The sequence below is a fragment of the Tamandua tetradactyla genome, chromosome 1 (assembly GCF_023851605.1).
Source record: "Tamandua tetradactyla isolate mTamTet1 chromosome 1, mTamTet1.pri, whole genome shotgun sequence".
NCBI lineage: Eukaryota > Metazoa > Chordata > Mammalia > Pilosa > Myrmecophagidae > Tamandua > Tamandua tetradactyla.
In genome coordinates this window covers 24,084,928-24,097,418 of record NC_135327.1, presented here as the reverse complement: position 1 = coordinate 24,097,418, position 12,491 = coordinate 24,084,928, and the positions used below count along the sequence as shown (strand labels likewise).

The 12,491-nt window shown below is 44.4% G+C and overlaps 1 protein-coding gene across 1 annotated transcript in view; it reads right to left on the bottom strand.

The window, feature by feature from the left end:
* The window catches only part of TGM3 (transglutaminase 3), a 40,526-nt gene that overhangs the window by 24,218 nt on the left and 3,817 nt on the right, over positions 1-12,491 (bottom strand). The window contains exons 2-5 of the mRNA XM_077112298.1: positions 5,204-5,368; positions 4,616-4,858; positions 3,922-4,040; positions 2,376-2,504 (exon numbers count right to left, since the gene is read on the bottom strand). Of these exons, the coding sequence (XP_076968413.1) occupies positions 2,376-2,504; positions 3,922-4,040; positions 4,616-4,858; positions 5,204-5,368 (656 nt within the window). The remainder of the gene's footprint in view (positions 1-2,375; positions 2,505-3,921; positions 4,041-4,615; positions 4,859-5,203; positions 5,369-12,491) is intronic.

Genomic DNA, 12,491 nt, shown 5'->3' with positions numbered 1-12,491 from the left:
GGAAGTGAGGGAGGAAACAGAGAGCCATTAGGTGGACCATCAGGTGTTTCTAGGTAATTTGGGGAATAATAATTGTAATGCTAATCCTTTAGGTGTATTGAATGTTTCTGAATTTAAAAATGCTTTGATTAACGGGCCATGCTTGAATGCCCTTGCTACATATAGCAGTCCCCGGCAGCAGTCTCACATGCTTGTAAGTGGCAGAATAAGGTTGGAAACCCAGCTGGCAGGGGACTTCCTGCCAGAGCCCTTGTGCCATCATCAATGTCTAACTTGGGTGTCTGTGGTTTGGAATTCTGTTTTGGTATACTGGTCTTCTAAAAAGATCACTTTATAACTTTAGCAACTAAGTTCTCGGAACGAATAAAGACAAAATGTAGCTTTTCTTTCATGCATTCATGCACACATTCATTCACCCATTCATTCAACTTGGGGCACTGTTCTAGTGTAAGTAACAGCCATGATACAGTGTGAAAAGAATGCTGGACTGGGAAGGAAGAGGCTCAAGTTCCATTATCTTTTAGAGACATATTTTGAAATATTTTATAGGTAAAATGATGTAATGCCTGGGATTTATCAAATAGTCTGTGGGGGTGGGGGTTAGATATGAAACAAGATAGGTTTTGAGTTGGTCACTGCTGAAGCTGGATGATGGGTACACAGGTGTTCCTTATATCTTTGTGTTTACTTTCATATATATCTGAATTTTTCCATGACAAAGCATTAAAAGAGAAAGAAAGAAGGAGAAACCTGTGTTATAAGCCCAGTTTAACCCTTTGTTGGCTCGAGGATTGTGCGCAAGTCAAGTCACCTCTCTGGGCCTTGTTTCTTCATTTTCTAGTACAGAGAAGGTTAGAAACAAATGACAATGGTGTCTCCCAGTAGTCAAGTTTTCAGAGTCTGGGAAACTTTGATGGTCATTTATCCCAACTGTATAACAGAAGGCTGGATGATGATATTCAAGTTTCCCCAGCCTGAGAATCTGTGGTTGCTACTACTTCTCTTTGGGAGAGTCCGCAAATGCTAAGGCTTATGATAATGGAGATACTGGAAACAGGAGGATTCTTGCCTAGGACAGGTTCCCCAGTCCAGGGGATGAGCTCTGTACCACCCTCCAGAAGGCGCTGGGCTGTAATCACAGGGTCAGACAAGATGGGACCTTTCTGAGATGGAAGATGGAACAGCCAGTTCCCAGCTACTGAGTCACCAATGCTCTAGCAACAAAGTGGTAATCAGCAGGGTCATCTCTGGCTGAAAGCTGAGCATTTCAAAGCCCTGCACATGTCATAATTAGCTCAGGGCCCAGCCCAAGCAGGAGGTCTGAAGAGAGCATCAGGGAGGTGCAACTGAGGAAACTGGCACCTAAAGTGGTTTGCCCTGAGGGTAGGAGTGAGTCAGCAGCTGCAGGAGTGGGCTGCCTCACCCACACTCTCCTAGGCTGGAGAGGTAAAGCTTTAGAAGCTTCACTTAATCTCTGCCTTGACTTTAATCTTGCACTCCCAGGCCACTTGATTTTCTAGCCACCCAGTTTGCAAGGTTCAGCTCAAGCCCCACCTTCTCCCCCTCCCCTCCCCTGGCTGCTCTGATCCTCACAGGTCAGCTCAGGACCTCCAACTTCTGTGGACTGACCTATTCCAGCCCTACTCGTTTCCTTCAGCCCAGTTTAAGACTCAGCTCTTTCCAGAAGCCCCCTCTGATTACCTTCAGATATTTATCATGTGGTCTAAATGTGGTTCAAATTTCTAACCACAGAGCTAATTTGTTGGCTTGCAAATCATCTAACTTGAAAGTAAAGAGACCAAGAAATGTTTAGCTCATTAACCAGCTACCATATTATAAGAGAAAGAAAAAAATTACACACTTCTGATAATTATTTAGTTAAAAGGGATAAAGTTAAAGAACTCACTTTGGCTTTTAGCTTTTTTAACTTGTAACTTTGTGACAAGTAGAGCCTATGACTGGAAACTCCAATGGAGAAGAGCAAATGAAGTTAACACTACAGGTTTGCTAGGGGACTTACCCTATGGCCACCTTCTCAGATGCCCAGCAATGGAGTTGAATCTCAGCTCTGCTAGACACCAAGAGGGCAAATTCCCTTTGTCATTTGAGAAACGCCATTTGAATGTGGAAAGGGCCTTGGCTTAGAGTTGTGGATCTGGATCTAGTTCTGTCTCACAATGTGTCCTGGACAAGGCCTTGAACTTAAAGGAGCCTCATACAGCCTCATACTCTGCATTTGCCAAGAGTGAATGGCTGCCACTTGGATTTTGCGGAGCTTCAGTGAGATAACACATGTAAGAACAGCACTTGCTTAACCCATAATTGGTGTTCAATAAATGATAACAACTAGTTAATAGCAATTTCCCATTACTCACCATTGCAGTCAGCACCCGGCCAACATATTTGGGGTCACTTCTGCGGGCCACATCTGTAGCAGGGTCACGGCGGAAATTCAGACTTTTATCCAGGACTGACAGGCTGATATTCAGAATGTCCTCCTCAAACTGTTAAAAAATGGGACCAGTTGTAAGAATGAAGAAATGCTAAGGAGTCTAGGCTAATGAAGGGTACAGGAACCACACTGGGGAGAACCACAGAAACAGCCAGGGTCCTTCCACCCCATGGCCTCCAGAACTGAGTGGTTGCTACTAAGGAAGAGCCACCACTCCCAGCCATCCACCCTGCAAACAGAGCTCTCCCCATGCACTGCCCTGACTTCCAAGAGTGAACAGAGGGATCCTGGCATAGCTAAATGCTTTGCTGATATGGACTCCAGAGCAAATGGCTTAGCCTGTCTGGACATTGTGTGGTCTAAATGTGGTTGAAACTTCTAACCACAGAGCCAGTTTGTTAGCTTGCAAATTATCTGACTTGAAAGTAGAGACCATGCCTGGAAAAAGAGGGATGGGGCTAAGCGGATCTCAAAGTTTCCGTGTAGCTCTCTCACTAAAGGGGCATTTGAAGCTATTCTCACAAAATAAGACTATTTTAAGTCAATGCTTCTCAAACTGAGGCCAATCTCTCTTGCCTTAGGGCCTTTGTGTTTGCTGTTCTTTCTGCCTAGAATGCTCTTCCTCAAGCTAGCTCCTTGGTTCCTTTCCTCACCTCCTTGGGTCATCGCTCAAATGGCCCCTTCCAAAAGAGGCCTTCCCTGACCATGCTATAAAAAACAGTCACCTTTTCATCTCTAGGTGTATTATACACCCTTATCCTACTTCTTTTTCTTCTTCCTTCAATGAAATTGACACAGAGACGCAACATAAAAAAGATGAATGCAGAATTGTTTTGATTATTATAGAATGGGGTCTGGAAATAGGTAGCACCCACCTGCCCCCCCTTTCTGGTTATCCATTGCACCTGCCTACAGTACCTCATTCTAGTGACTTCATTCATCTGCCAGGAAGAAGAAAAGGTGAAAGGAATCGCTGTATGATTTCTAGGCTAAGCAAACCCGGGACTGTGTGGAATGAGATGGGAACCAAAGTATGGACATCAGTGTATAGACCAAGAAGGTATGACTTTGAAAGGATGAGTGCACAGTCAAGGAAGTTTCACCGCAGTTTTACATAGAATGGTTAACAGAAACCAAGTCTAATCTCATTGCTTCCAGTGCCTCCAGTGGCCCTTATCCTCATTTCGGCGTCATGGCACCAAAACTACTCATTGTGCTGATTTAGTTATATGTCTGCTTTGCCCTCTAGATTGAGAGTTCCTTAACCCCATATTCATCTCTTGTACTCTTAGGGTGTAGCTGGGAGCCTGATGCATAGTAGGTAGTCGATAACTGTCTTCTGAAAAGGAAGGAATGAATAGAAGGACAGGCAGATGGACAGATGGGGGATCTTCTGCCTATCAGTGGGCCCAGCTGCTGAGTCCTCGGTAAATAGGGACAGGACCCCAGCTTCACTACAGTTCTTTTACCTGTCCAAAGTTCCAGCCAAACATGCTAATTCGATTTGTGCTTCCCACAAAGATAACGCCAGAATCTTGCTGAACGTACTCCTCTCTTTCAGCGTCGTTATTCATAAAGACACTGTCCTCTGTGTGTTGACACAGAAAAGATGTCAGAGACAAGAATTTTTACAAAGGACTAGAGATATCAGTCCTCCTCCCACTCCTGAGGACTGAATTGGGGGCAAACCCCACCATCAGCCTTTCCCCCAACCTTTACCTAGGAATGTAGCATTGGGTTGTAAGGTTTCCAACCCACAATGTTAGGACTATGAGCTGGGAAGACACATTTGCTCATTGCTTCGTCTGGCAGGAAGCTCTTGCCACGCTAGAGAACTCTACTGTGGTAACTGCCCCTTATAATTACAACAGGCTAAAAAGTTTGATTAAAACCCAAGAGAACCTCCAGTAGCTCCAGTGGATGTCCATTTAATGGTGAGGAATCTGAGTCAGAGAGGTAGAGTAACTGCTCAGAGTGAAATAATTCTTCAGCGGTAGAGTTGGAACTTAAACCCACAGTTTCTGACTTCTAGCTTCTGTGCTCTTTCCACAGCCCACAAACTTTCTCTAATCAAACCTGATCCTGTGAAATTCATTGCCCCATCTCCTTTCCATGGGGCTCTGCTTAGTTGGTAGCTAGGAGTATGCATGGTTAGATACCTACCTTGCAACCAGGGATTAAAGAGCAGTATGAATGTCCCAAGTTTCACAGAGAAAACCTTGCCCTGGGAGGAGATCTGAGTGTCCAGCAGGTACCGTCCTATTGGTGCATTAGCAGGAGTAGACATGGTGATGGTTAGGGAGCTGTCTTCACTGGTCTGGAGCACCGCATTCCAGTTGCCACCACTTCTCTCCTTGGAGAGTGGAAACACGGCTTTTGTCCTGGCTGACTCTGAGGGGGAAGGCCCTGTTAAGAAGACAGAAGACAATGCGAACAGGGGATTGCTGAGCAGCCTATGGGGAGAGTTCAGGTTCCAAAACAACCTTAGGGGTCCTATGTGGGGTGTAATCCAATGAAGTAGCACATGGTAGTACGGCAAACAACTTGAGAGACCACACAGATCAAAACCTTTTTGATTTGAAGATGATGTCTCTGAGGCTCAGAGATGGGCAGCAATGAGCTCAAGGTCACCTTGAATCAATGGCAGGGCTAGGCTGGAGCCCAAGGCCCAGTGAACTCAATATCACCACCACCACCACTTAGATATACAGGCCCAAGGGCTACTCAGGTGTAAGGTGGATGAGTAGGTACCTGTGGAAGCTGTAAACATCAGACTTTCTTCAGAGACAGGGTTTTTAAAGTGTATTTTAAAAGAGAATGATTGGCCTCTCCGCAAGATCGGCTCCTGGCTATAGAACTTGTTGGTGTGATGTGCCTGCCGGTTGGAGTTCATTTGCCAGTCGACACCGGTGAGTTCTAAAGTAGAGAGAGAAAAATAAGGACTTGAAGTTCCAAGGAGGCAAGGAAGAGGGAAGGTATGGGGAAAGGTATAAGTTATAAAGGTATAAGTTACCAAAGGGACACCTTTTAGGAAGGGGGTAGAAGTCAAACTTCTAGAAAGAATGACATTAAAAATCAAAGACCTTGAACAGCATAGCAAGAACTTCACCTCCTGTTCCCACTAAACCACAGCTGATATAACCTAAGCTCATAGAAAATGCTCTGCCCTTTTGGACAGCCAAATCTGTACATATACTCTTCCCCCTTCACCTGGTCAACTGGCACTCAGCCCTCAGGAAATGGCCCAATGCTCAGTGAGATTTTGTCCAGCTAGTCAAGAGACCTGGTACCCTCATCTGTGTGACCAGAGCATCTGGGTTCTGTGCATTTTGAGCACGGCTCATTACTTTTGTGGAGGGAGACTTGAACAGAACTGGAAATGAGGGTACTTCTCTCAGACTCACAAATGGTGCCTTGCATTCTTTCTCCCCCCCACTGTGTCTCTCCAGACATCAACTGCCTTTTATCACTTTGACACCCAGCGAATATTTGCCCGTGTATCTTCTACCTACTCTGTATCTGCAATACCTTGATGTTGGCCTTGACCTCTGATGCTGGGAAAGACAGTCATAGTCATGATTCTGAGCAACATTTCTAGGCCTAGAGACTGCGAATTCCCTGGCCCAAAGGGGACTTTGAAATGCTCACTTGTGAAAGATGTATATAGGAACAGGTCAGAGGCCCATGAGACCTCAAGGACAAAGACCTCCCAGGCCCCTCCTCCTCAACTTTTTTTTTAGGAGATGCACATGATTTTGGAAGTGATATGGGATCTGAGAGATGCTATGGTGTATAAAGACTTTAGTCTATATAAACCTTTTGAGAAATGTTAGTTCTTTAAGTTGTATTTGAGACATTGCATCACCCACTCCTTTGCCAGCCAAACTGGTCTCTGTCTTTATAGTGAGGCCCCAACTATTGCGGGCAGAGTGGTGAGATTTCCTAGTGCAAAGCCTAAGTCTCCTTTATATAGGTCTGTCCCTCCCATCAGAACGTGCCTTCTTGATCTTTATATTCTAATATCTAGCATATTGCTTCATGGCAGTAGGGGCCTAGATGAATAAATGAATGAAAGAATAAAGGAATGGACAAAACAAACAAAAAAGCCAGTGTCTTTTGTACACCAATGTTTTTAACATTATTCACAATAGCCAAAAGGTCTATCAACGGATGAATAGATAAACAAAATGTTATGTATACATACAATGCAATATTATTCAACTGTAAAAATGAATGAAGTTCTGATGCACACAGCAACATGGAGGAACTGTGAAGACACTGTTGAGTAAAATGAGCCAAACACAAAAGGAGAAATATTGAGTAAAATGAGCCAAACACAAAAGGAGAAATACTTAGAAGTAGCAAATTTCTAGAGATGATTATAGCTTACCAGGGGCCGGGGGTATGAGAGGTATGAGTAGGGGATAAGTTGTTATTACTTAATAGGCGCAGAGTGATGGTAGTACAGTATTGTGAATTTAATTAATACAACCACATTTTACAGTTTAAAGTGGTTAAAATGGGAAATTTTGAGTTGCACATGTTGCTACAATAAAAAGTTTTAAAAAACTGTCACACAATGGCCATCATGGCTGCCACTCAAAATTCAGTCCATAAGGAAAGATGACTATGGGGCATTCACTTGATAAACATATGTAGGGTACCTATTTTTTGCAGTGGGTAAGATGAGCATCTTTCATCTTTCCCCCAATAAAAGGTGTAAGAGCAAACCAGGCAGGAAGACTCACATTCAGTTATAGGGATCATGAAAAGCTTTATTAAAAATTCTGAGATGGCTCTCCAAGCCAACTTGGCAGGTGAACTCACTGCCCTCCCCACTATGTGGGACATGACTCCCAGGGGTGTAAATCTCCCTGGCAATGTGGGACAGGGCTCCCAGGATGAGCCAGAACCTGGCATCCTGGGATTGAGAAGGCCTTCTTGACCAACAGGGGGAAGAGAGAAATAAGATAAAATGAAGTTTCAGTATCTGAGAGATTTGAAACAGAGTTGAAAGGTTATCCTGGAGGTCATTCTTATGCATTATATAGATATTCCTTTTTAGTTTATGGTGTATTGGAGTGGCTGGAAGGAAGTACCTGAAACTGTAGAGCTGTGTTCCAGTAGCCTTGATTCTTGAAGACGATTGTATAACTATATAGCTTTTACAATGTGACTGCGTGATTGTGAAAGCCTTGTGCCTGATGCTTCTTTTATCCAGGGCATGGACAAATTGGTAAAATAAAATACGGGTAAAAGTACATAAATAAATAAATAATAGGAGGGAATAAAGAGTAAAAAAAAAATGGATAGATTGAAATACTAGTGCTTAATGAGAGCGAGAGGTGAGGGGTATATATGTACGAGTTTTTTCTTTTTTCCTTCCCTTTTACTGGAGCAATGCAAATGTTCTAAAAAATGATCATAGTGATGAATATACAACTATGTGATAATAATGAGTCACTGATTATATACCATGTATGGAATGTGTGTATGTGAAGATTTCTCGCTAAACATATTAAAAAGAAATGGCTCAGTGGTAGAATGCTCACCTTCCATGTGAGAGACCTGGGTTTGATTCCTGGACCATGATACAGCACCCCCGCCCGCAATATATATATATATATATAAATTAATGCTGAGATGAGCCTGGAAGGAAGGCAGCATTGTGGTAGGTGCAATGGTGCAGCCTGCATTCAGGACAATGTGAAGAGAGGCCCCACAGGCTTGAGGAAGGGAAGTATCCTATTTGGCTAGAGCAGAAGCTCTATACAGAAAAACAGAGAAAGGGGAGCTGGGAGAGAGTGTGACACCAGGCAGGGACTCCTACCTAAAGCAGCTTTGGAAACCAGGGAGAGGGCCATCAGAGGGACTATCTCAAATAAAATACAGGTTTCCTGGTGGATGAGCCAAGCACTGGAGAGAGGCTCAGCAGATGTCCTTGTCACCACCTCAGAGTACTAAACATTCACTCATTCATCCACCCATCCATTCATTCAACTATTTATTGAAGGAATAAATTAATAAATTTCAGCTGAAAATCAGGGAAACAAAACAGTCATACATTCAACAAGTATCTAATGAATGAAGGGAAAGGCAAAGGGAGAACAGGAGGTTTAGAAGGAGGGAAGAAAGAAGATGAATGTTACGTAAGCTCAGAAACACCAGATGGAGGTAGCCCAGATCCTAAGCACTCTGGTAAACCTCAAGCTTAATAATAACTTGTACAGAGCGTGCTTGCTAGATGCTAGGCTCACTAGGGAAATAGTTCCCAGGGGTTTCCATCCCTGCCTCCTACCAACCTTGTTCACTCCCTTCTGGGCATCCATGCCAGTTGAGATTTGGTGGAGCTTTACTCTTGGCCATTTGTTTTAGAACAAAGAAGTTCTCTCTGGAATATGAGACCCCAAAGGCCTCTACAGGGTTACTGCATCCCCACCCCCACCTAAAAGGATGCACACCCCTCTTTCCCATGTGAAACCCACTCTTCTAGACCATGAGATCTTTAAGAGCCAAGATTATATCTCCAGAAATCCTGTTGCCAAACGCAGAGTGAGGAAGGAGGGGCAGGGGGGATGTCACATCTTCAGCGGGTACCTGCATCCCCTCCAACAGGTTCGCATCTTTCTTTGCACTACTTGCTGGGACTGAGTCACTAGTAGAGGCCTCTCCTTTTCATCCCAAAGACCAATGGCTTGTCCTTAGGGAGAATGACAAAGAAAAACTGAGCTGGGATGTACCCTGGCTACAGAGGCACCTTTCCTCCCAGCAGGGCTTAGCCTGCAGAAAGGAGTCTATAGGCACATTTCACGCTCCTGCCAAGAGAGGTCCTTAGTGGACCGAGAGGGTGATGACTGCAATATCAGCTAATGTTTGCTGAGCATCTACTCTGCACCAGTCATTATTCAAAGTGTTTACATGTATTAGCTCATTAAATCCTCACCACAACCCTGGGAGGTGGGTACTTTTATATTCTTTTTTATAGATGAGGAAATCAAGGTATAGAGAAGCCAAATACTTTGGTAAAGGTCACATAGCCCCTGCACAGAGAGATCTAGATGTGTAGTCTTGGGAGTCTGACTTCAGAGCCCACACTTAGCATCTTTGCCTCTCTTACCACCAAACCTGAACCCTGGCATGAAGGAACGTTGCTCCCATTAGAGTGGGGTTAGGATATGTAAGTCTTCTCCGAGCTGGAGAAGAAAAGGGAAACTCACACTTGCCAGCAGCCTATAACGTCAACTACTATTAAGAGTACACAGTGCATGAATTCCTTCAATGAATTTGTGGATGAATTCCTTACAAAACTGGAAACTGAGGCTCAGAGAGGCCTCTTATCTGAGGTGATAAAGCTAGTAACTGGCACAGCCAAGACTCTGACACCAGATCCTATAGACTCCAAATCTCCTACTCTTTCCTGTTGCCATGGTCCCCAGTGCTTCTTTTGGAAGGGTGTCCTTCTTAGGACCTTTAGTCCAGATGGTACCCTAGGTGGGAAGGACGTCTCACTATGAGTTGCTCTTTCCCTGGCATTCGCATCCTGACAAACAGGAGAGAAAGAGCATCTGAAAGGAGCACCCTCACTCCTTGTTCTGCTGTGACCCCTAGAATTGGCTCCGCCAGCCCAAAGATCAAGGATCTAATGATCCTGCCTGTGACTTACCCAGGGCCCTTTGCTCTTCCACCCCTTGACAAAGTTTACTCACAGCCACTGTGTCAGAGGGTGTTCTAGAACGGAAAAGAGATAAGGTACACAGACATCTAAGGTTCTTCTGGAGTCTTCAGTCTTCGTATATACTTATGAGCCTCAAGGCTATTTTTTGCACCAGCCGGGGTGATGGGAAGGAAGGAAGGGGGACTGCACTGGTACTACAATTGACTCACTAACTTATACACTTAAAAAACTTCAGAATGAAAAAGAACCCAAGAGAAAGAGCACAAGAGCACACACTTCTAATTCTCATTCCGATGAGAGGCCTGGGAGGCCCAGAGAGTTACACTTAAGTCACCTACAGTGAGACATATCTGGACTCTTGCTCCAGTGCTCACAATTCTCTGCCAGTTACTGCTTCACCTTCAGTACCAGACTTAGGGTAAGGTATCAGATTTGTGACCTGAGGATATCACTGCCACCAGCAACTTGTGTGACAGAGACCACCAAATAAATGTCTATCCTTACATCCCTGTGTGCTTTCTTCCTTGGTAATAAAACTCCCCACCCTCACAGGTGCTGAATTTCCTAGGCCTCTCTGCAGCAGGATGAAGTTATATGTTTTAACTTCCAGGAAACTGCCTTTTTTTTCTCCAAGGGAAAATTCATGTAACTTAGAATTAATCATTTTAAAGTGAAAAATTCAGTGTCATTTTGTACATTCACAATTGTGGAACCATCACCACTATTTAGTTCCAAAACATTTTATCATTCCAAAAAGAAACCCCACACCCAGTATCAGTCACTCTTCACTCTCCCCTCCCCCTCAGCCCCTGGCAACCACTAATCTTCTGTCACTTTGGATTTTCCGATGCTGGACATTTCATATAAATAGAATAGCACAATATATGGCCTTTTGTGTCTGGCTTATTCACTTAGCATAATGTACTTAAGGTTTCATGCATGTTGTAGCATGACTCAGTTCTTTATTCCTCCTTATGACTAAATAATATTCCTTGTACGGGTACACCACATTTTGTTTACCCATTCACCAAATGATGAACACTTGTGTTGTTTCTGCCTTCTGGCTATTGTGAATAATGCTTTTATGAATGTCTGTGTACAAGTGTTTGTTTGAATAACTATTTTCTATTCTTTTGAGGAAACTTTTTCAAAACAGTTGGTAGATGCCCTTTTCCTCCTGTTTTTCTCTCTCCTTCCATCCTGCTGCCTAGAAAGGATGTAATGTACTTCATAGAGATTAAAAATGTCTGGACGTGGGAAGAAAAAGCTAAAGGGAGATGGCACAGGCTAGAGAATGAGAAAGGAAAGTGGGGAGAGCTGAGCAGGAAAGTGCCTATGTCTGGAGCCAGTGGAGATGGGCTGTGTGGGACAGGGGAAGGGAGTTGGGGGCAAGTCACAGCCCTGCTTGACTAAGGTCTGAGACCAGGTTTCTGGGCCAAGCTCTGGGCAAACAGCTGCTTGGAGTTGGGCTGAGAGGCCTTGGGCAAGGGTCTCAATGGCTGTGAGTGGCCCTTTCCTCATCCTTAGAAAGGGGATATAGCGAGACCTGTCTGTCCTCCCTTGCAGAGTTATCATTGGCATCAAGATGTACCCCACCCCTATGGCCCCAAAGGTGGAGAGGGAAGATGTCTCAGGATCTCATATATATGTAATAGCAAACATGCAAAAGAGTAGAGGAGAGGTAGAGCTTTTTCCTGGGCTGCCATTGAGAGTGCCTCATGGCCAAGCACTGTACTAAGCCCTTCCCCTGTACAATATCTTTAAATAGTCATCAAAACTCAATGAGAAAAATGATAGTCCCATGTTGTGGATGAGGGATTTGGAAGCTCAGCCGGGTATGGCTGTTTGTCCAACATCACCCATTCAGAGCCTGGACCCAGTCCAGGCTGGAAGCCAGGCTTCCTCTCCATTTTTGACCCCAAGCTGCCACCCTGCAGCTATGGTGGCAATGAATCAGACAAGGCTCCTGGGAGCTGCCGGAGAGAGAGGCCCACCTACAGCCTACTCCTTGTCTAGACATTAGATAGCCAGGGCAGGAGGAAAGGAAGGAAGAAGGACTCCATGGCCCCTTCACTTCCAAAGAGAGTATTTAGAGTCTCTTAGATTCTTGCACACAAGAATCCCCAGGAGCGCCTAATGTTGGCCTAGGTCCTATTCCGGAACAATGAAGTTAGAATCTCTGGGTTAGGGGCAACACCGGTATTTTTTTTTAAGCTCTCTTTGTGATTTCAATGTCAAACTAGGACTAAGAAGCACTACCTTAGGCCTAGATATTATTTTACACTCATCAGAGTCCTTTCACATTGACAATCTCACCCGAGCCTCCTTGCAGTTCTGGGAGGGAACCACAGCCCCCTTTTAACA